Source organism: Aspergillus tanneri (assembly GCF_003426965.1).
Source record: "Aspergillus tanneri strain NIH1004 chromosome Unknown AapTan_4_pilon_pilon_pilon, whole genome shotgun sequence".
NCBI lineage: Eukaryota > Fungi > Ascomycota > Eurotiomycetes > Eurotiales > Aspergillaceae > Aspergillus > Aspergillus tanneri.
In genome coordinates, this window is record NW_022984631.1 from 1,950,303 (window position 1) to 1,974,363 (window position 24,061).

The window sequence follows — 24,061 nt, forward strand, 5'->3', positions numbered from 1 at the left end:
ACTTCATTCCTGTCGACTGATCGACTGGTCCTTTTCCACTTTCCCTATCTCTCACATTTCCTCCTCTCCCCAGATCGCTCCAATCTCCTTTCTTAACCCTGGTGGTCCTTCCATTGACCGAAGGGTCACTCTCATATACTCTCGATCTCGTTTGCTCTTCTCTATCGGCCTGTGGACTTGGTGGGCTCGTCCCCGACCGCTCGGTGATTGCTGCCACCGTCGTCATCACTGCTAACACCTCAACGCCGCACTGCCGCAACACCGCAACACCGCGACCGTGATGGATTTCCATCTGGTGCCTCGCGGGGAAGATCGCAATTACACGGGATTTTTAACCAAGACCATCGTCTACAGTGCTACCCTGGTTCTCTTTCTGACCTGTAAGCGCCCACCGTTCGTTTTCTGTCTTTTTGTTGCTTATGCGCTGATGGACGATACACTTTCCAGCATTTGGATTGTCCGTCTCGTCGATTGTTGCTCCAAAATGGGTCAGCTACCACAGTGAAAAGGTGCGTCTCGAAGTCGGCCTCTGGTGATTTTGGCTCGAATGCTGATCCGACCAGCCATCTTTCCACTACTCCTACGGCCTCCACCGTCGGTGCTCCTCCCTCACTGATACCTGCGAGAGCTTCCCACAACGCGAAGACTGCCATGGCGAAGACCGCTATTTTTGCTCCATGTGGCGCTCCGTCGGGTTTCTTATGTCCTTTGCGATTGTACTGGAGGGGATGAGCATTGTTGCCTACGTGATTATCCTATCGGGCGGGAAACGACTGCGCGAGTCGGGGTGGAAAGTTCTCAGTCTCTTGATCGTCTTGTCGGCTGCGGTGCAGGCCGCCAGCATGTCCCTCGTGGTAGGTTTCATTCCTGAATGAGACCATGCGCAAGTGACTGATGTCGTTCCAGGCATATCTGTTTGAAAATGAAGATCGCTTCTTCGTGGGGTGGAAACTGGATGAATCCTGGATTTACTGCACGGTGAGCTGGGTGGTGAGTCTGTTTTGTGCCGGGGCTCTGGTGATTGCAGCCTGGGTGCTTCCCTCCGAGGGAGGATATGAATTGATTCCGGATCACTCGTAATGGTGTATAAAGCAGATGGGACAGACGCAAAAACGGAGGCAGTATGAAATATCTGGCGTTGGTGGAATGTTTGATATGCCGCAAGTATTCTCATTTGCACTTTATTTATTATTTTTTTCATGGGCTGTTGATCAATTAGGCGTGTACATAGGTACGAGTTAGAAACTACGATTAATGGTAATGAGTTATGCTATTCCATCTGACAACACAAACTAGATGAATTCATTCTCCGTCTCTGCTCTGCCGGTGTCCTCATTCTGGACTCTCCGATTGACTATGTGCCTTCGAACCTGCAATACCTTCTTCCTCCCCCGTAACCCATGGCTTAAACGTAGGTAGGATCTCAATATCCGGAAACCGAATCTCGTTTTCTCGATTCTCCCTTTCCAAGAGGTCGAAATAGTCCTTCAACTGGTAAATGATGTTTCGAATATCGTCGAATGATTTGTTCGACCCCTGGTGGTTTTCTAACCACTCAGGGACAGGCGCTGTTTGAATAGTGGGTTTTTTGCGTTTTGTCTCTTCTGGATTGGGCTCTTCTCCTTTCTCTTGAGAATTGGCATGTTTCTGTTTGGCAGATTTAGCCATCACCTCATCATCTTGGTGTTCATCCTGGTCTCCATACAGATATTGATCATGTCCTCTATCCTGTTGTCCCTTCTCCCTCCGCATCTTCTCTCTCAATCTCAAATCCACCTGAAAATCCTGCACCCCTCCCCACCCTTCCATCCGATCCAACGAATCCAACAACAACTCACACTGCATGAACGCCCACTGCGTCGCGCGGTACCTTGCCCGCTGATAATGTTTCCGACAATAATGAACCCAGACTTGTGACGGGAACTGCTTCGTTGAGGTCTTGTTGCGGCCGAAGATATGCGAGATTACCTTCCTCAGGTGTGTGCCTGACCCTGGTCCCGAGCCAGAGGCTCCACCGGTGGCGGTGGTGGTTTCTAGGGCGGTGGTGCAGGGGTCGGTGCATTCGCATTTTGGGACTGGGGATTCTCCTTTTTTGGGGGGGTTGTATTTGGAGTTGGAGTTGGAACTGGAGGGGGCAGATTGTTGCGTTCGTGTTTGTTTTCGACGAGCGTCTGATCTTGCACCGCGTTTAGGGGCCATGTCACCTCTCTCTTTCTCTTTTTCTCTCTCTTCCCTCGGGTTGATGATTCATGGTAGATCTCTGGTAGATCTAGTTGGGAGATAGAGGGATGTCTACTTTTATGGTCCATGGTATAAAGGCAATTCATTGTTCGGTCACAGGTATATCATCGTAGAAATAATCAAAGACAAGACAAGACACAACATACATACAACCAATGCATTCATTCAGCCAGTCATTGTTAGTTTGTCACTATGTGCCATACCTGTCTTCCATACCAGCCCAGCTCCATTTTTAGCATGATCGATCTGTTTATATCAACGCCAGATATGCATGTACCCGTATTTCAAAGGAAGTGAGATGCAACAAAAAGGGGTAAATGAGAAAGAAATAAAGACAAAAAAACCAGAGTCAGAGCTACACTGCGTAACCTGTTGACCGTGGAACATACTTCCTCATGGCACGTCCGGTAGTACATCCCACAGATCCGATATCGATCGTATTCAGTTCGCGACTCAGTGCATCCATCCCCGGTCCCCCGCCTGGCGTCATCAAAGCGCGCTGTCCGATGGGCTGCGCGATGGGAACCTTCGCTGGGATCGGGGGACCAGGATTACCCGGGGCATACAGGCTCGACGGTGAATGGGACCCAGGAGAAGGGGAGACCGAGCTCCGACTGCGAAGCGAGCGTGGAGACGGCGTGCTATATGTTCGATTGTGCCCTGCACGACCCGGGCGACCACGGTGGTTCTCCGCTGCGTCTGGGCCATAGGAAGAAGGAGGACGCACGGGGGCCGCAGCGGGATGGTAGTCCTTTGGGGGCGGAGGAGGTCCTGGTCCTGGACTGGTGCGCGCCGCAGCGGCCGCGACGGCGGCGGGGTTCTTGCGGAAACGAACCACCACGCCGGATTTCTTCTTCCGGTCCGGCTCTGGCGCCCAGGTGTCCGTGGGGAGGTGGTCCGAGGGATCGATCTCGCGGCCGTCGTCGCCAATGATGGGGCCCGGTCCGCGCGCGGCTTCGACTTCGCTGCGACGAGCGGCTTCCATGGCCTGCGCGGGGGTCTCGTAGGCTGGGGCCGGGTCGCGGGTAACTGCGGAGCGGGCCGCATTGGGGTTGAACGCGTCAAAGGAGTCTGGGGAAAATGGGATTTGAGGCGCCGTGGAGGGCTCCCCCAAAAGAGGCTGCGGGCTAACGGACTTGCGGCGTGGCATGACACGTGGATCAGAGTTGAAGGACCGCCGGGGGACTAGCGCCTGCGTCTGTTGGGGCTCCAGCGGCGGTGGTTGCGACGAAGCATCGACAGGGTAGGGCGGCAGCCTGGCGGGGGATGGCTCGCGCGAGGGCGGACAGAATGGGTCATCGTCATTGAGAATGGCGCTCTGGCGGCGCGAGGCGCGACGCTCGTGGGCGACGCGGTCGGACTCGGCGTCGGCGATGGCGGGATCAAAGCCCGCGACTAGGCTGGGAGGCATGGAGGACTGACTCGTAAGCCGGGGGAGGTCCTGCAGGCGGGCCGCCGCGTCGGCTAGGAGGTGGTGGGAAGGCGTGGATCGGCTGACTTCGTGCGAGGTCCGGGGGGACGGTGCAAACTCTGGGGAGTAAGCATGGTACGAGGGAGTTGGTGACGGTACTAACTGGGAGTGAGTGGATGAGCCCAGGCCAGAGCGATGCACTGGCGGCGGAGGCGGAGGGCCGTCCTCCTCGTCGTCGTCGACGCGAGGCTGCATCGTAGCGTATTCGGCGTGTGCGAGAGAGTTACTATGTGGGCGATAAGCACAGTCCGATTCAACGGGCGTCTGGGCCATGTATTCGACCCCGTCTTGCACGCTGGCACCTCCGGATGACCGCGAGGCGTATCGAGCGGAGGGCGGGCAATTTGTCATGGCTACTTCGCCATTGGGCACGTAATGCTCCGGTGTAGGGAAGGAGTAGTTGCTATGGTGGCTGCTGGGCCGAGGAGGCTCAGCAATAGGTGCATGCATCATCATCTCAGGCGGCTGTTGCTCTGGCCGATTGACAGGCGTTTCCTGTCTCGTTGAGCGGTGGTCCACTGGCGGCGGCGGGTTACCATAACCAGACCGAGGGCGTACGTATGAGTGGGCGTCGTATGGATCTCCCGGCTTGTCCCCGCGGTACGATGTATAGTGCGTCTCTGGTGGATGGCGTTTCGAAATGCCCAGGGGTGGTGGTGCAGGATTCCATTGATTGAAATCATCGGGGGTTTCGTATGTTCTCATAGGCCGGGGAGCGGGAGCCGTAGCCGATTCGTACGACGCATCCGCAGCCATCGCGTGTCGGGGAGGAGGATGGCGCATGTGTTCCCCCGCAGGAGGCATCGAATGCGTGTGTTCTTGCATGGGCCGTGGAGGCGTGGCATAAGCCGGCACAGGCGCCGAAGACACCTTTTCGGGAGGACCTGGACGCGCAGGAGGGGGCGTATTGCTTGAATCACTGGCTAATGGACGACGTTTGATGTCTTTCAGCTGGCGGGGCCCCGAAAGCGAGGATGAACCGACGGGGGTCGAGTTGGCAGCGGCAGCAGAGCTGATAGATTTGCCGTGGGCCTTCTCTGCAGCATGAGTGCGGCGTTCAATGACGGCCTCATCTTCAGGTCTAGTATCATAGTAAGTCATCTCAATCCGGATATCGCCGGCATACTTGCCCCGGTGCTGCAGCGGGTGCCACTGATCACTCTGGCTGCCTCCGGGAATAATCAGATCTTTCAGGTCGACCCAGGTCTCACCGATCAAGTCAGTTCGTTTGTCGTCGTTGAACACGGAGACCTTAAGCCGGAAGTAGTCGGGCGATTCGTGGACGGTGAATCGTAATTCTTGATCCCTGGATTGCGTTAATATGTCGTCCGAGCTGACCTCGAGGACTTTTACCAACCATTTCGGGGTTTGACCACCTCGCAGGTCAGTCTCTGTTTTCTTGGCCTCTTTCCCAAGACGAGCTGCGCAGTAAGGGTTCTGTTTCCCCATGGTCTTGCGATTGGGGAGATTCTTGGCACGGTCGATGACGGCAACCAGCGTGCCAATGGCGGGGCCATCAACCGACATGTCGGCGAAGATGCCCGCGGCGTGGTTGATCATTGATAGTCGAGACGGTTTGGATTTGGACGACATGATCAAAAAATGGAGCCCGAAGAAATGACGAATAAACGTATAGAAGAGAAGAAGATGACAATGATGGGAAAAGAGAAGGGGAAAAGTTGTATGAAAGCTCAGGACTGCATGCGTTTCAAGGGATCCAGACGGATAGACATGCACAATCGAGGAGCTATACTATAGTCTATGGCAGGCCAGCATGGGCAATGACAGGGAGCAAGGAGCGTAGAGAACAAGGGTCAACAAAGAAACTGGATGAAGTCGAGAGACACAAGCGCCGTGAGGGAAAAGAAAGTAAAATGAGGAGTGAGACCGGGAGGGGAAGAACGAAAAACAAACACACTTCGATAAGAGATCTCGGCGGATAGGCGTCTGCACGCGCTGGTTGGCGGATGCCCTGCAGGTGGGACGGCATGCGGTAATGGGGTGGCTGGGGGGTGGCTGGGGGGGTGGGGCCCAGAAGTTGATTGGTCGATAACTCTGTTCCTGCATGGAAAAGGGTGTGTGGCCAGCCCCACCTCCTTGCTGATCGTCACTCCTCTGACAATACCGGTACGAGTACTGTCAGCCCTGCCCAGGCATCAATTCGACCAGCCACGGCATTTCCTCGACGTGCAATTTTTTGTTTCATCATTCATGCCGCTAGCGTGTCCATTCCCACGTCGAATAAGCTACATTACGTAGCTGTTGAAAGACGGTCGGATGCCGCATGATCAGTATCGTTTATGAAAGACGGAAGTACGGAGCAGTTTGGGGAATCTTGTTGCCTGTCTGACCAGAGCCCCTCAGATCTACTCTGTACTGCCGGACTTCTATATTTACCAACCAACTACTACTGAGTATACTCCCTAGGCAGCTGTAAGAGTCGGACTACTGGGCATTCAGACAAGGGCATTGCTATCGGGATTTAGAACAGTGGATGACGACATTCGTGCACGATCAAGCTGCATCTAGAACAAGCCTTTGACGGATTTGATAGACACGACCCACCAGTGATGAGTACATGAGTCCAGGCTGCTTTTTGGGATTGATTATACTCCATCACGCTAACAAAGATGATGTACATATGCCTACTGCAATGCTGATGATACCTTGACTAGCGCAACCGTTATTAGGCAAATCCGCTCGGCAATGATCGACTCCTAATAGTAAGCCGATCCCCGCCACAACGCAGCTTTAGGCCAGCCTCTAAGCCAACCTTTACGGATGGGCCCCTCGATACAGAACTAAGACACGGAACTAAGGATTCGAACTGTGTTGCTTGGGATACCGGCGTGGAAAAGATATGAGTTTGGCCCACACCAGAGGCCTACGTACGTAGGCCTTACACCGACAAGTACGCTATATACCATACCTCCTAGAGGTATTCAGCACACAGTTTATCAGTGCCGCTTTATTGAAAGTGCTAAGACCTGTTCAATAACTTGCATTTTCATTTGTTAACTACCTATCGGGATTTGGAGCTGGATAGGCGCGCATGCTGGGTGCACTGATCCGCATAGCCAAGCCATCCACATAGGCACAAACAGGGAAAACAATCATCAGTCTATCGGAGCAATGCTGGAGTGTTCTATACTGCTTTCTCAACAAGCTCCATTACCTCCGAGCCAGAAGGTGTCTGATAGGATTACAAATATCCGTCGTGTATGGAGCAAGAATTCCCGGGTGTTAAATGCTGAGTAGCAGTTGGGTTGCCACCCCGCATGTGGCACCGACAGAAAGTGCCATGGCTGAATATCTGGCCGGACTTTCTAGCAATTCGAGAGTACTGGTGATGGTGCCCTAAATATTCCATCAACATGGTTATTCCTATTACTGACAAGGGATAGAAAAATACACATACCTTCTTTCCATCACTGCCGCTCAACAACAAACTTGCGCTGAAGCATCACCAAGTCCCGCTCACCAGGTTTGAAGCTGAGATGCCTTGCTAATGGATGGCAAATAGTAGCTGGTTCGGTCGAGAAAAGACCTAGCCATCGCATAACCTGAAATAATTCGTTCACTTTCAGCCTTGTTGGAAATTCTATAGACTTCCCCGATGCGTGCTATGAGTAAGCTTTAGATTGTATAAAGTCGGGTTACATTGACTATTCCTGTTCGGAGAGCTGAGAAACTCCCACCTTTCATTCGAGTCAAAGCACCCAATTTCTGTTGGATCTGGACCCATGTTATCCCTGACTCCAACCAGGACTTTTCCTCCTGGTCGAGCCATCCAAGGCCGGTCAAGGCCTGGATAAATTCTGAATTGCACTTATATCTCAATGATCCTCTGATAACGATTTCTGCCTCCGGGATGTTATAAAACTCTCGGAAAGGAACTGATTTTGGATTCGGATATGCGACAAAGGAGTACCCATCCATTATATAATGCGGCTTGGCAACCGACATCAACTGTGCCGCAGGAATACCCACCTGCTTGCCCTGATGCCGAAAGGATGCCGAGTTGCTTTGGGAGCGGATTCACCGAGTGGAGACCAGGAGGACTTAAACGCAGGTGGATTATCAGCGCAGTCCGGAGCTGGTAAGCCTCCACAATAGGAATAAAACTCCAAGACCTATCCCTCAAAACAGAAACAGTTACTATAAACCGTTCAATGCGTTTGGACGGATACCGATCTTGCCTCCCTTTTCATGGACTTCATTGATTGTTTTAATGGCGTAGAGGTGGTCTACACAGGAATCTACTCTCACTTCATTTACATTCAGTACCGTGATTCCTACCTCTTTCACAACGTTGTCCAAGGCTCGCATCTCTGATGAGACATAGCTGGTGGTGACCACATTAGTTTGTCCTCCTTTTGATAGTGGATTAAATCCAAGGTTAAGCAGGAAACTAATATGCTTAAAACTCTTAATAGACCTGATATATTAGACACTGGATATAGCTACTAAACTTGTATAGATTTAATATCTCTAGAGCAGACAATATGCACTCTGTCAACAATTATGGTAGTATTGATTATTCGGCACCTTTCTCGGTCAAATGTTGTTGATGATACAACACCATCAGATCGCTTATATTTCCTATATTGGTTATTTTACATTCTTCGTTTGTTTACGTCGCCTTTATAAACGCGAGATGTTTTGGTAGTTTAGTTGAATCAGAGACTTTATTCAATGGAAGATCGACACTTGCGAGTACGCGTATTTTATGTTGGACATACTAGTTATCTTGTAGAGAGATAGCCTTCTTCGAGTATTATCATAGCTATCTCATAGCATCTTTGATCACCTGACGCCCGCTTTTGCGGCCAACGACTAGCATAGAAATGAAGCCATACAGCCACATATAAATATGATGTTGGTTAGATTTCTTGTGGAATAGAATACTCAACATGGAGAAGCTATGCAACTAATTTTTTCCGTCCCGAATCTCTGCAGCAGCCGGATTTGCCTCCCTCGCCGGTCAACCATTATAAGGGCCTTTTCATTTCCTCCTGGCATTCCGATTAATCTCTGCAAGAGCTGCTTCAATTGGGGCCATATTGGTGGTGTGGCAGTCTTTCGATCATGTCAAAAGTTGGTGTGTAGATGAAAAGCGGGCCCCAGATGAAAGCGGGCGTCAGGTGATCAAAGACGGTATTAAATGCTGATCTCTTCAAACCATCCAAATGAAACACTTACTCTTGATGTGTTCTGAGATCAATATTCCCTATAAACATACAAAGGACACGCAGTTTCCCGCCATGTACATGTTTATATTTGTCCCTGGATTCCCAAATCCCACACCCAGACGGATATCTTATATTCAGTCATGGCTGGGTTGGCACTAGCTGGATACCTAAAAGGCCAAGAAGACCTTGGCTCACAGTGGATCATTCTCTATGGTGCACCACAATTGGGATGACACATTCCTGCCTTAGGCAGCCAGAAGTGTAAACATCTATGCATATCGTTTATCATCACGTGCACAGATTTGAGCGATGACTAAGCCCAACACCCAATCGGGAAGCGCGAACTTTTATTAAAAAAAAAAAAAAAAAAAACTCCAGCTTCAACTTCAATTATCGCCGACGCCGACGCAGCTGGCCGGTTGAACTACTCTCAGAGTCTATCCTCCATACCAAACTCTTGTAGTACCAATCGCAACAGGAATCGCAAATAATAGCCATTGCCATCCACAGCAGCCATGGCTGCCCCAGTACTCCCTCTACAGCAGGTCAAGCTACCTGCGCTGCCCTCTACTCGTTTAACTCCGGAGCAGCAATACTGGAGGACATTCAAGAACCCTCTTTTGATTCCATCTCCGGCCAACGGTCCCGTCAATTTCATCACTCAGCCATCCGCTCCATCGTCCGCTTCGGCCTTTCCCTCCCTCACTCAGCCCCCCGATATCTTCACCGTGACCACCGGTGCCCGTGTCCAGATCTACTCCATTCGCACCAGGAAACTTCTACGAACCATCACGCGTTTCGATGATACCGCTCGGGGTACTGACGTGCGTCCCGACGGTCGGGTACTTGTTAGTGGTGACGATACCGGCACTGTACAGGTGTTCGACGTGGCATCGCGAGCTATTCTTAAGACATGGAAGGAGCACAAGCAGCCGGTCTGGGTCACTAAGTTCTCTCACAGCGATGCGACCTCCCTCATTAGTGCAAGTGATGATCGGACCGTGAGATTGTGGGATCTGCCGAGTGAGAGCAGCGTCAAGACATTTGTGGGCCACACCGACTACGTGCGCAGCGGTGGATTTATGCCAGGATCTATGGCATCGTCGGGTCTCCTGGTCTCGGGCAGTTATGACCGCACCGTGAGGTTGTGGGATCCCCGAGTGGAGGGTCGATCAGCGATGACATTCAAGATGGGTGCCCCGATCGAAAACATTCTGCCCATGCCCACGGGGACGACGGTGCTTGCAGCGGCGGATAACAAGATCGCAGTGCTTGATATTGTGGCGGGTAAGCCCTTGCACATGATCCAGAGCCACCAGAAGACGGTCACAGCGTTGGCCTTGGCCTCCAACGGCGAGAGACTGTTGAGTGGTGCTTTGGATGGTCATATGAAAGTGTTTGAAACGGCGGGATGGAATGTCGTGGCTGGAGCCAAGTACCCATCGCCAATCCTGTCTCTGCGCGTTATTACGTCGGGCATGACACAGGAAGACAAGCATGTTGCCGTGGGAATGCAGTCCGGTCTGCTGGCGATCAAGACCCGGCTTTCGGGACAGCAGAAGGTGCGGGAGCGGGAGCGGCGGAAGGAAATGCAGGCCCTGCTGGAAGGCAAACTGGACGAACATGACCGGAAGGTAGCCAAGCAAAAGAAACTGCGTGGCTCGGGCTGGGAAAGACGACTGCGTGGACGCGATTTCATCGGGGAGGGCGTCGACATTGTGATCGAGGGCCGGGATCGGAAGAAGCGGAAGAAGGAGCAAAGTTGGGAACACGACCTGCGCAAAGCGCGGTATTCGGCCGCTCTGGATCAAGTGTTAGCCTCGGCCGACAGGACGGCGCAGCTTACACTATTCACAGCTCTACGACATCGGTCCGCGCTGCGGGCGTCGCTGCAGGGTCGGGACGAAGAGACGCTGCAGCCAGTGCTGCAGTGGGTGCACAAGAACATCCGGGAGCCACGGCTGGTGAAGCTGTGTGTGGAGGTGGCGATGAACGTGCTGGATATATACTCAGGGAACCTGGGACAGTCGGCGCAGATAGACAGGATGGTGGAGCGATTACATCGACGAGTGCGCGACGAGGTGGAAATGGCGCATCAAGCGTGTCAGACGCAGGGGATGCTGCAGATGCTACAGGCGTTGTGACCATTGCCCCTGTGTTATTCTAAAAGCCATGTTTCCATCTTTGGATTAGAGACTACTATTTCGCATTCGGATACCTGGTTGGAGTTTTGGGGTTCGGGATGCAGAAACATTTGTTATCATAACAGAACTAGCGGGTATGAATTCTGATGCACGCCTTCTTATAACGTAGACATGGGCATCATCATCCATCCATCAGAGATACAACTTCGAAAACCCCTCTCCATTCTTCGGCGGCTGCAACCAATTCCTCTCATCGTATTCCCATCCATCCGCTCCCTCAATAACATGAAACGTATAGGCAAATCTGCTCCGATCGCTAGTATTTTTCTCACTCTGATGCAAGACATTCCCATGGATCAAGACCAAAGAACCAGCCTTAATATCTAACACCTGGACGTCCTCCGGCCGCGGCACCGCGTCGGGTACCTCCTCCTCCTCCATATCCCTAGGAAGCACCGCCCCCTCATTCTCAACAAACTCAGTCCCCAACCCATCCTGTCTCCTAACAAACCGTCTCTTTACCGCGCCACCGGCGCGTCCCTTATGAGAACCGGGAAACATCCCTAACGTGGCATTCCCTGGCCCCGCATCCTGCAGGGCAAACCACCACCCAACAGCGGATGGTGGACTCGTGTACAGAAACTCCGAGTCCCTGTGCGGGGGCACGGCACCACCTATCCCGGGCTGTTTGCAGATGACCATGCTCTGGAGGACGCGCGGGTCGATGAATCCCAGGGACCGCGCGATGTCTGCGTTCCGTTCACTGAGCGAGATCCGCTCAAATGGCGCAGAGAGACTATGTAGTGAGTGGCCGATTTTGTTCACGGCTTGTTGCTTTGGTCGATGGAGAGTGGGACGGCCTGTGATGGGGTCTGGAGAGGAAACTGCATCCGGCTCGAAGAAGAATCGGATCTTGTCCCCTGAAGTGAGGAAGTAGTCGTCTCCGACATGGGGTTTGTCCTGCGAGGAGTCATCGCCCGTGGTGAATTGGGTGAGTGGGTGGGTGTCGAGATCGAAGTTGTCGAGGAGGGAGTGAGTCTCGGTTAGGAGACAGGTGATTTCGGTTGGGGATAGGTAGTCGGGGATGACAAGGTAGCCGTTTTCCTGGAAGAAGGAGAGTTGGGAGGGGGTGAGGGGCATCTTGTAGAATACTATGTCGAGTACGGGTCTAAGAGAGAAGAGGTGGAGAAAAAAGAGAGAATGCGGGGGAATGAACTGACTTTATATGGAGTACCTAACTAGTGGGGCATCAATTGGGGAATTTCCTTATCAACCATCGTCTCCATCCATCCATCCATCTCCATATCCTGACTCAGTCTATCTAAATCAATCCTTGATCAACCGCAGCCAGCGTCCCATTCTGCAACACCCCCCTGATGTCTCGCCACCAATCCATAAGCAAACTGATACGGATCCAGATACGGAAGAATCTCGTCCGGGCCAATTTAAGAGAGTAGCGATGCTATTCCGAAGAGTAAGAAATTGCTCAGCGTTGTTGAATCTCGAAATATGCACACGGGTAGATTCAAAGAGTCCAGTCCTTACAGGATATGCAGAAACCTTGCCATCGTCTGCAGACTGCAGGAGAATAGTCTCAGTATGGGTTGCTAAGCGCTGACGGTGCCATTTGTCGGTCCCACTAGCCCTTTTTTTTTTTTTTTTTCGTTTTTAACTTCAGGGATTTACGACGATGAGGTTCGAAGACAGTGATACGATTTTAATCTAGAAATAATGAATTAATATACAGTAACCCCAGTACTGGTTACTTTGTCAGGTGTCAAAAGTATCTAGCTCCCTGATTACTCGTCCAGGTTGTGTTTCCATATAGTGAGAACTGCATTCTAAAGCATTCGTTAAAGAAAGAGGGAAACAGAGTGTAAACTTCCGAACATCCCAAGACAGTGCGAATTGTGGTTTGCAGTGGGCGCTTGCAGAAAGGATAAGCGTGTTTTATTGTACAGCAGTAGCTTCTGGCTGCTCGGTAGCCAACTCTTCCATTGACGTATCCCAGACGCAATGGGCATCGTGAGCAGGAATAAGACAGACCGCAAGTGGAATATACCCTCGATTGTGATCGCTGAGATATTTGATAGAGTGTTTTTCGATCTATTTCTCCTGATGTGAAGCTATGTGCTTATTTATAGTTAAAGTAAATCGAGAATCCTCGGCATCATTACCGTCGCTCCAGTGCTTGACAGAGGTCCCTGGTCTCCATGCTCATAGAGGAACGAATACACACACATTCCATAGAGATCGCGGACGATAGCATCTCTATGAGCTACGTTATATTGGGCAGGTTGGCGAAGACAGGTGGGACATCCCTGGCTGCGAGGGGTCAACGAGCAGCTGTATGTTGTGCAGCAGTTTCCGCAGGTAATGTAGACATTAGGAGTTATACGCCATGTACCAGGCTAGCCTGACGCAGTGTTCAGGGATCAAGTACAAAGGATCGGCAATAGTGGTTGCGGTAGAAGGGAAAATCCGCGACCCCGACTCAGGATGTACTCTGACATCTTGTCAACGAGCGTCTGTTTATGGTAGACGCGTCAGATGAACTCGCGGAGCTTTTTCCTCCCGGCTCCTGCCTCGCGTAATGATCCTAATCTCCCGGCGTGGATGAAGTTGTAGCGTGTTTGGACTGACTTCGAGAAGCACACATTGACATTCCGGATGTGTAGGGTAATGATATCCCCGCCGACGGTGACGGGGTCCCGGCCCGGACCCATTTGTAATGTTCTGAGACGGGCCCTCTGAGTGTGAATTGTATGCCGTCAGGTACGCTGCTTCAGGGGCACTCTAAACATCATGCTTAGAAATAGCGCCCATTTCGTTCTAAAGTCTCTAATGTAAGTAAACACATCTATACTAAGCAGTGCTGGGATCTCCTTGTGCCTTACCAGTATAAGTGGATCTTTTACTCGCGAGAGGAGAATATGATAATTTAACAAGGGAACCAGGAGGGAATGATGGTACTACAGAGAAATACAGCCTCTGAAAGCTTCTGCTAAGTGCTTTTCCGAAATACGGTGAAATCAGGAAGACTATAACGCTCAAATGCATCGGATAGTGTGTTTTATGCCGTCAAGTACTTATCCGTGGCTGTGTATTCTTCCGCAGGACTCTTTCTTAGATGTTTCTGTCCGATAAGAAGCCATTGAGTGAGGATTTAAGAGCTGTGGGCAGGTTCTCGTATTCAATGTCCAAAAGCCTGAAAAGATTTGGACATGAAATATCCAGGCAATCTTAGATAGTTCCAGATACTGAACTGGACACTACGTCCAGTGTTCTTCCCTAAAGCAAATGGGAAAATGTGAGAAGATTCAATGGCATCTCCATCATCTGTGACAAGGCATTTATTATTGCCTCGCTAGAGGACTAGCTACTTTATCGTCAACAAGGTAACGTGCATATAGCGAGTGAACTTACGGTTTTCTTAGCTGCTAATACACTTTTCAGTGGAGGGGTAGATGGCTGGGGCTTATTCCTGATACTAACTGCCTTTCGTTTCTTTGATAATTCCTCGTTCTGGTTACCCTAAGCTGGTATTTTTCCCTTTAAACAACTTCGAGCTGTCCCTGATCACAGAATTATTAGCGGGATGTTCTTCCTGTCTATGGAAATATGTCAGAACCTTGTAGGCATGCCCCATGTCACATGAGGAAAAGATGCTTCAATAAAATTCCACAGGACTGAAAAGGGTATCAAGCCATTGTTAGCCTGGTAAATATTCTGAAATGTCGACAATATGCTTGATTTTGCCCGTATCAGCTGGCACGAGTGCCAGTAAGTAATTGAGGCATCTCCATAGTCATCTCATCAACGTCGGCTACAGGTCAACATCCTGAAGATTTGCAGGCTCCTAATTAATAATTACAGGTAACATTTCTTTGTACGCAACTTGTCGTTAAGCAGCACTTTGAGGCAATTAATTTGTCTTTTGATGGGTCACGGCCGAGAAGGACATGAGATGACTACAACATGTCATCGACATAGGGTGGTATGCTTTAAACTGGGCAAAATGAGATGCGTCTTCACATAGCTCAGTTGAGCCCATTATTGCCATATTGAAGATACGTTGGCTTTCACCGGAGAGTTGGCTGAGGTATTCAATAAGCTGTCTAACATCTCGATCTCCAAATGTTCTCCTCGAAATGATCTCGTTTGTGAGCTGCTCGTAAAGGCGGAGGTGCAGACAGAATTCCATACCTCGTCCATCTAAACCGTATGCTCAAGGACGGTTTCCTTTTTTTGCAACTGCTGACAATTGTATTTCATAAAGTGGGCGGAGAGCCTGGAATAGTCCTTTGAAGTATACCTCATTTTCCTCCCACATGTGCAAGCATTTCACCATGACCCTTGGAACCATATAAAGCCTTGTAAATGTTGAATATCGCTCCATATGCGTATAAGCTCTCTGCAGTTTCGACAGAGGTGGCATACATATTTTCACACTTGTAATACCTATAACAAAAAATGAAGGGAAGGTTTTTTGTTACCGAGCAGATACAGGGGGTCCCAGCATCCTGGACTGACCCTGTCGGAAGGGATAAAGTTTTCATCCTCAGAAGAGGAGTCATTGCCAAGTGTGATTAGTAAAGGTTGTTCTGCTTGCGGGTTTTGTTTAACTGGCTGCTGGTCCTTGACGGGTTGATAAGGTTGAGGTTTGTGTTCAGGCGGCTGGTTGCTCTTGGTGGCTTGTTCAGCGAGCTTTGCATGGGCGTCCTTTTCAGCTCGCAACTTGTCCTGTACGTTGGATTTCTTTTTTCCCTGGCAGTTTTTGCCTGAAGGAGTCGTATGTGACGGCCAAGCAACTTGATCAAATTGGTCCTATCTAACGAGAATTTCAAGTGTAGAGAGGAGGAAGAAGGCTGGTATGGAGTCCGGGCACTGTCAGTCAGGTTGGACAATTTCAAAAAAAAAAAAAGATTTTTGCTCTAAAGAAAGAAGAATATGCTGGTGGATAAAGAAGGCTGACTAAGTTTGACTTAAATGATGTAGCTCCAAGCAAGAGGCCAACAATTATTGTATTCAGTTGTAGGGGGATCGATAAGATCGGTCGGTAATGCTTCAAGGGTATGAAACCCATAGGATGGGACCCATAAGACACGTCTAATATCTCCCCTGTCGCCGAGGTCGTATTGTCAGTTTTGAAATTGGAGTTCATTCATGACTGTAGGCATTTTGCACAGCACTGGCTTCCTGGATGGTGTCCATGGAATCATTATGTATAACAATCCGGGTTGTGGAATTTCTCGTAGAAACTAAAAATATAGTTGGCTAAACAATATATTAGTAAATCCACATAATGAGTGAAGGCAGTCTGACTATCTGGGGGACGACTGCACTATCACCTCAAGGACAAAGAGCCTTTCTAGCTCCACGATATCTGTCTCGCTGTTAAAAAGGTTATCTCAAACTGGTGATGGGTACTAATGATGTAATATAATAGTCCTTCCGCCATCTTGGTTTCTTTTGTTCAGAGGACGGAAGGTCGACGATAGGTACTAACAAATTTGCCCTCATCTTTCTGCGATATTTGGCCAATGGAAAGGCATCATTGCAAAGCGCTTTTTTCCCCAGACTAAGCAGGGATAAGTCATTGCCATAAGCTGCTATCAACAGGATCACTCTGGCCGTCAGTCTTTCCAAAAGACCTTGACGTTAGACCAGCAATTTCCCAAGGGTTCAGAGAGAGGTAGATGTTGTCTCAGGATTGACAATCACAGCTGGACTTTGATGAGCCCTGGGGAGTAGCATGAAGGTGCGTGGCATGCTTTGATGTATGGATACTCATGAAGCCTATTCATACACATGGTTTGTCGAGAGCAACTGTATTCACAGTCAATTATCGTTGCCTCTTCCCACGCATTTTAGCCGATATGATGATACGTTCTCCGGAGCAGGCAAAAACGTGACCAAAATAATGGGCCTTGGAGTGTTTCAAATCCCCAATTTAGGCCCTTGATGAGATACCTAAACTCCAGGCGAACCCGGATACTTATCTCCTCAACCACCATATCACTCTCCTGTATTTTGGATGCTATCGAGTGTTGTATAGCGGTATGTCTTCCTTCTTTCGTTGGCTCTCACTTCCCAGCTCTCGTTATTCCCATCAACCTTGAGGCCCCTTATCTTCTTTGTTGTTTTGCCTTTCACAGAAGTAAAGCGCGCAACAATAGTTTCTCGATCGCAATCTCCCTATGTTCTTCAAGAAACAACTCGGGTATCTGACATAGATATGGTTGGGATAGGCTGTTCCGAATTACCATGCAAGGCTCCATCAGCCCCAGGATGTTCTTGTCTCTTAAAGGGCAATCCCTAATACTCGTTTCCATTCCCAACCTATATCGGACATAAATCCATATATAACTGGCAGGTGTAGAGCATGTTTGATTCTATTGTTCTGGAAGGACGGATGATAGACACATCTGTTGCTAAGCCGTCTGGTGTGAAATCGAAGTGGAGGAAATGGAAGGTGGCCGACGGTGACCGGATCGTCATGCTCGACTAACTCCTTCTCTCTGGCCGCCTGAGCGTCAGTCAGGATTCTCGGTGCTTTTGGAGGCTCGAAGGTTTGAGCTTCCACTGGATACATCGTACACGAGTCATGCAGTGGGGGAAATGTGTCATTGCCTGCCATCCTGAGGTTGAAAAAGCCGTCCAGATCGGGCAGCGGGCTTGATCCACCATCTAGCTCCAATGTGCAGCTTAACGCTGGAGAGCCTGCACTGGCCGTCGTGTGCAATGTACTTTGTTATGACTGAGGTTAAATAAGAGAAGGGAATTGCCATGGTGGTGCAGAAACGTAATAAACTGGAGGTTATCTAGTTTTGGGGGCCATTAATTGTATTAAGGATCGATTGAGGTTTTATCCCAGAAGCAAGGCATGGCATGCATGACGTTGTATATTGAAACGCGAGAGGCAGCATGGCTGGTTGTCACGAAGATGGATCCATACACGGAAGATGGTGAACCAATTCGGATTTGTTGAGCAAGGAGCTCAAGGTGTGTGAAATATAATTTAAAGTTCATATAGTTCTTGGGATAGAGGAGAAACTATAATATAAAATGCTGTCTGTCTTGGGTGGTAGACTGAAACAAATAATGTAGTACCTGATGCAAGAGGAAGAAGCCGAGCTCGTGAGGGCTTATATAATTTTCCTGGACCTTAAGCCCGTGAATATTTTGACAAAAAGGAACAAGCCAAAGGAATCCTACTTTCACTGCTCTGGGCAAGCATATTGAATGAAAGAGATTTCTCTCCATTCCCTGAAAGGAAGCAGTATGAATGGGACAAAGAATAGAAAAGCTAGGGATTGGAAGAGAGAATAGTATCGTACGCTTCACTGAATCATCTGATGGACTGCCTCATGACGCCGCATGGCATATATCATGATGAATTCTAACATCATATTCATTCCCTTCACCGACATGCTGCCTTGGGGGCTTTTTATATCTTCATGTAAGCGAACTACTAACTAATACATATCCCATCATGTGGCTATTCTCCCAGAAACTGGCCGCCTAAGACCATGGAGTAGGCGCACGAGAATTCTAGAACCAAGAGGGAAAATATGCCGAAGCAGCAACAGAAGATCATCAGCTAGGGCGGTCCATAGGCCAAACTAGCTTGTTGCCGATTATGCCAGGAGAGGTGGATGTTGTAGTCGTGAATGTGGATGTTGTTGGGGACCGAGAAATGCCGATTGTGAAAAGATCCTGGGTCATTGTACGGCGGCATGTGCTTGCTGTCAAGAGAAGCGTGGGTTTAAACTGGATACAAGCAATAGGAAGGACGGTACCAACCAAAATTTAATGCCAAAGGGAAGGACAACTACAGCGTTGGCATGGTGGATGTCTACATTTGGGGTTCTGATACGGACTATTACAGAGTATTTGTTATAACTATTGCTGGGAGTTAATAATGATAGGTCTAAAAATAGCCTGTTCAAGCCACCGTAGCCCTATGATCGACTTCAGCTCTCAGTAGGCTTCCCTATAATCGGAGTAGTTCTCCGACTCCATGATTAAGCACCTCTGGAACTGGAACTGACACATAGAAAAGAATTCCCCAGGCAACTTATTTTATAGCACGATGACGTCATAAGCTTGGCAGGGACATCCCCGCAAAAAACCTTCGCACCAGCTGACCAGCGTCAACCCAACGACGACGGATTTGACGGGATTGAGCCACGGATTCCGTGCTCGATGTAGAATGACCCAACACTCTCTCCACAAGTGGCACAAAGGGTGTTGCCACGGACCTAGACTGGTCGACAAGGGCAGAATTTTGCGTCTTTTTACCTAAGATTTACACATTCTACCCCGGTTCTCGGCGCCTCCGGCCTATCAAAAATCGCTCATTGTGTCAGACGAGAGTCGCAGTGCCAGACCGCCAAGAGCTTCAACTATTACGATGGATCTTGCTGGACTTTTAAGAATGACCGGCCCGGCTACTGTCGGGCCCCTGACCGGTTTTGCGTCAGATTCCATTCCACAGTTGATCTTTTAATTACACTCGGTCTACCATGGTGAATCTCTTCTCATCCACACTCAACGCAAGTGCATTCGTCCAGCAATGGTATTCGAGAGCTTACCGACAGAGCTACGCATCCTTATCCTCAGGTCGCTCCCTGACGAACACACATTAAAATGTCTGGTCCACGCTTCCCCGGTATACCACGACACCTACGGCCTAGCCAAAAAGGATATTCTCTGTGCGCTTGTCAGGCGACAGTACGGGGTCGTCGGCCTTGAAGAGCCTCTGGCAGCTATCCACTCGGAGGGTCTTCATGCCGAGGTGGCCTGCAATAAGGGCCAGATAACCACGCTTTTGGATCAACTCCGCTGCCATCGAGAATCCTCACTAGCTTCCTCGGCAGAGGTCCCAGGTACACAGGAAAGCATAAACCTTCTACACCTCCACCGGAAATTGAGGTTTCTCCTGAACGCCTACTGTGCACGCGCACCATGTCCGCCAGGCGTAGACCCCAACACCTGGCAGCAGAATCTACCCCTACGGCCGTCAGCCACAGAGAAAGCACGGATCCTCCGCGCGCTCTGTCGGCTACAGACATACTGCAACATCTTCGGGTCACGTGAATGGACTCAGGAACGTCCGTTCGATCCGACCATTTCCCTTCCGTGCAAACGGGCCTCGTCGACGTGGTACAGGAATTTCACCATCGACCGCATGTGGAGCCTGTTCTTCGGGGGCATGCCGACGTGGGAGGTCGAGGAGTTCGGATCTGTCTGGATGTTCATCCGTCACGAATACAACAACGTGTTTGCTCAGATCACGCGCGAGTTTCCCAGATCTGACCCCCGATGGAGGGCTCTTCGACCCAATTCATTACCAGTGGACCCGTGGGAGCTGCATCCGAGTCCAGATGGTAATTCTTTCTCTTCTATTTTTATGATTTCCGTTTTGCATGCTCCTACCTGTTGTATATCGTCTTGACGCGCTAACCCCGATACAGCCGACGATGCTCATGACTGCAGTATCTACTGTAACCATCTAGTTTCGCTAGGTCCCGGCTTCCTCTTCAAGGTGCTTACTCAGCCCTCTAGAGAAGACAGCTGGCGTCTAGTGATCAGTAATTCTATCTCCTCAAAATCTTCCTTTCAGGATCTGGTAGAGGTCGTAAGAGATCCGCACCCGTTACCCACCGCGGACCAGATACACCCTGAAGAGGATCTTTCATCTGTCGTGATCGAACCCAGTCAGTGCTGGAAACAGCACTGGCATGACAAGGGGGTTTATCCCCGCGACGGTATTTCACTTCCGGCTGAGGAATCGTCGCCATCGTCACCACAAGCACAGGACCTGCCTGTACGAGATCTGGCACATTTCCAGGGTTGGGAATGGGGCTACGCGTTTTGGGATTACGGGCGCATGCACTGTGGAGTTCAGGTCTTTTGATGCCTTTTTTTTTGAAAGGTTAGCGATGCATTTTCCTTGCATAATACCATTTTCATCTCGGTTGCATTTCGTAGAAGGTATGGGATGGGGATGGATTGGAGGAGTCTTGGTATGACCATGTCATGACCAATGATGCTTGAGAGAGGACACTAGGTTCATGTGAATATCAAACGACATACAGTCATTTATCAAGACGTCCCGCCGCTTCCAGAAGCACCCTATCTAGCGTCTCCGTATCCTTAGACACGGTATCATGATCCGATCCAGGGACGGTCCTCGTCTGGAAATCCAACAAATCCTGGAACTCATCATCACCAGTTCCCATCCAGCAATCCTCCACGTATAGCTGTTCTGATTCCACTACTTTGTTTCTCCAGCCCGACTAACTCCCTAACAAAATCCCGATAATCCTCACATTTTCCCCACGTATTCGATGATCCCTTCCGGAGACACTGCAATGCCTCGGAATTTGCTCCCTCGGCGCCTTCCTCGAAAAAGGAGCCGCCATATCAACGGTTCCAATTCCGTTTGTACGGAGCGATCTAACCCGTGACGTTCCTCCATTCAATGATGATTCTTCTCCTTCCATGAAGTCTCATCAGACATACCGCTTGATCGTACTCGTACAGAGATCTTGGTCATAGCCCCGCTGGATGCCATCATCGACAATAACTTGAGAAGCATGAATTGGGGACCTGGTTCTATACGCTAAATGCCATTTCGGGGAGCAGCTGTGCCAGTTGCATTGTCACTCGGGAAAGGGATGGGTGTACCCATGGAGCTACCTGCTTATTAGCCCTTTCTCTAAAATATTCATACTCTTCCAACAAGATGGATAGAGAAAACGTACCTAACAAAGTAACATACGGTTGATACAGATGCAAATTCCCCCAACAATGGTACAACGTATTCAAAATATTAATAATCCCCAAACTATGCAATACCAACGCGACGTGGACGATACGCAGATTGGCTAAGAGTCGAGGGACTAAATCCAGCCAGACGGGGAGCTGGGTTTTAATGAGGACGTTGGTGGAGTTACCTATTTCTGGAGTATATTATAATCAGCTCTGAAAAGGCTATAGCGCTTTACTCTCTTTGGCATGGAGCATTCAAATTTGAAGGAAAAGGGGCGAAACTAGTGAGAAATTGGAAAAGGGCTTTCATTGTAATGAGCTTACGGTTGTGTCATATTCTCGCAAGTGATCTAATATAAGTTTGTCTGATTACTAGAACGCAAGTATACTAGTTAGCCCTTTGCAGCGGCGAAACCAACGTCGCAGACCAATGAGGAACAATCCTTGAAACCCCTGACATTAATACGATGGGTTATTTATATAGTTATGAGAGATGTAACATTGTATTGATTGACTCTTTAATGCTACCCATAGGGTTCGCAGTCTAAGCTTGCTGGAATACAAGCCCTTGGTTCGTAACATAAAAAATACGTATATTGTCAAATTTGTCTTAAACAATGAGGAACCTTGAGATCACGAACTCCTCTTAAGTGACTACAGAACTTGGAATATGCTCAAAAAATGCTCTGGTTTGGCTGATTCCAGGCTTCAGCCATATCTGTGGACAAGATCTCTCATATCATTGAGCATCCTATTAGCTTTTTGTTAGTGCATCCCTGACAACAAACAGTTGCAAAAACTCTTACTGCTCCCTAAGTGTATGATTCTCTGTGAAGAGGGCAGAGACATGGGTGTTGAATCTCCTATTAGAGTGTCAGCTTCCAATAACTATTCCGAACGCGGATATCTCACAGTTTGTAAAGATCCAGACGGCCATCATAATCTTCCTCGGGTGGTGATATCTGGATATAGGATTGGTACGCAGCCAAATATTCGTCACCAAATCGGTTGCAGATAGGCCGCCACTGGCCAAATTCATCTACATGTAACATATGTCAGCCTGAACAGTATCTCTAATAGCTGATACAACGTACATTCATTATGGGCGTAGAAGCAACAGGCGTCAAACACAAGAGACTCGCCTGTTTCTACGTCGAGGCCCGAATTTGCATACCAAAGGTCTCCGTGAACAAGTGAGGGCTTCACCAACCGGCCCTCGGTTTCAAGGGGACGCAGTAGACGAGGTATAACCTTATCAAAAAGGATCGGCACTAGGCAATCTAATTCTGAGTGAGGGCCCTTGGCCTTGACCTCAAGGTCAAGGGCCATCCTCATACTTTTTGCGAAGAAAACTTCCCAACTTTCTTCCCAATCGTTCATCTGGGGTAAGTTACCGCTATACGTGGTCATGTGAAAGCCAAATTTGCCAGTGGGTGATGAACTGTTCTGATGGAGCGCCGCAAGGCGAGCAGCGAATTTATGAGGATCTGGCATCTCATCAGTCATCTCTCGATACTCGCATAGTAAAAAGTGCATGTCTGGAATGTTGTAGTAAGTTCCCCACGCTATCGGCTTTGGCGCGAAGTCTGGCAACAGAGTATATATAGCCTTCATTGACTCGAACTCCCCATGAACCATGTTCTTGCCTTGTTCTCTAGGCACAACTTTGATAAAGAATGAGAGCGGCGTTCCGTCAGCTAATTCAACATTTATGCGGCCAGTGTGACCCCAGAAACTGATGCCATGACTCTCGGTAGATACAACAAGACATCCTTTAGGTAATTCTTGGCAACAGTCAGTCAGTATTGGACATGACTGAAGATACCGAGGACTCACCGGCAAAAACGCTCGGATCGACAATGTTGTCTGCGTCGAAGTCCAAAATATGGTCACCAGTGCATTCCATGGCCCTTGAGAGTTGAGTCTGAACCGTCGATTTTTCTTTCTTTCTTTCTTTTATATTTCCCCTATGGTAACGATATGAGTTGAGCTGGGATCGAGGTAGACTGTATAAGAGAAATATCGAAGGAGATTGCTATAATTTAGACTAGAAAGTGGAGAGGCGAGGTTGTCCTTTATCAGAGTAGAGTAACTAGTTAACTAATGTACGAAGAATTATCGTAAGCGCCGCCAGGAGGGCACAAGAATCTTGGCGTCGTAGGATGTTTCGTCATTTCTAAAATTCGTGGCTGCTTTGCCGCCGACACCAGAAGAGTTAAGCTTGCATACCTTGA

At 49.4% G+C, this 24,061-nt stretch overlaps 6 protein-coding genes across 6 annotated transcripts; 3 read left to right on the forward strand and 3 right to left on the reverse strand.

Moving 5' to 3' along the window:
- Positions 1 to 280: 280 nt before the first annotated feature.
- Positions 281 to 1,080, forward strand: ATNIH1004_005840 (uncharacterized protein; the record flags this gene model as incomplete). Its single annotated transcript, XM_033570481.1, has 4 exons — positions 281 to 380; positions 448 to 509; positions 564 to 854; positions 907 to 1,080. The coding sequence occupies 4 exons, from the start codon at positions 281 to 283 to the stop codon at positions 1,078 to 1,080; spliced, it is 627 nt and encodes a 208-aa protein (XP_033426513.1).
- Positions 1,081 to 1,332: 252 nt separating this feature from the next.
- Positions 1,333 to 5,305, reverse strand: ATNIH1004_005841 (uncharacterized protein; the record flags this gene model as incomplete). Its single annotated transcript, XM_033570482.1, has 2 exons — positions 1,333 to 2,176; positions 2,631 to 5,305. 2 exons carry the CDS (start codon positions 5,303 to 5,305, stop codon positions 1,333 to 1,335), a joined length of 3,519 nt encoding a protein of 1,172 aa, XP_033426514.1.
- Positions 5,306 to 9,419: 4,114 nt separating this feature from the next.
- Positions 9,420 to 11,048, forward strand: ATNIH1004_005842 (snoRNA-binding rRNA-processing protein UTP15; the record flags this gene model as incomplete). The annotated part of the gene is made up of 1 exon (XM_033570483.1): positions 9,420 to 11,048. One exon carries the CDS (start codon positions 9,420 to 9,422, stop codon positions 11,046 to 11,048), a length of 1,629 nt encoding a protein of 542 aa, XP_033426515.1.
- Positions 11,049 to 11,240: 192 nt separating this feature from the next.
- Positions 11,241 to 12,188, reverse strand: ATNIH1004_005843 (phytanoyl-CoA dioxygenase family protein; the record flags this gene model as incomplete). Its single annotated transcript, XM_033570484.1, has 1 exon — positions 11,241 to 12,188. One exon carries the CDS (start codon positions 12,186 to 12,188, stop codon positions 11,241 to 11,243), a length of 948 nt encoding a protein of 315 aa, XP_033426516.1.
- Positions 12,189 to 19,626: 7,438 nt separating this feature from the next.
- ATNIH1004_005844 (uncharacterized protein) lies at positions 19,627 to 20,970 on the forward strand (the record flags this gene model as incomplete). Its single annotated transcript, XM_033570485.1, has 2 exons — positions 19,627 to 20,440; positions 20,528 to 20,970. The coding sequence occupies 2 exons, from the start codon at positions 19,627 to 19,629 to the stop codon at positions 20,968 to 20,970; spliced, it is 1,257 nt and encodes a 418-aa protein (XP_033426517.1).
- A 1,611-nt stretch (positions 20,971 to 22,581) lies between these two features.
- ATNIH1004_005845 (uncharacterized protein) lies at positions 22,582 to 23,733 on the reverse strand (the record flags this gene model as incomplete). The annotated part of the gene is made up of 5 exons (XM_033570486.1): positions 22,582 to 22,585; positions 22,634 to 22,690; positions 22,740 to 22,866; positions 22,922 to 23,611; positions 23,664 to 23,733. 5 exons carry the CDS (start codon positions 23,731 to 23,733, stop codon positions 22,582 to 22,584), a joined length of 948 nt encoding a protein of 315 aa, XP_033426518.1.
- Positions 23,734 to 24,061: the final 328 nt, after the last annotated feature.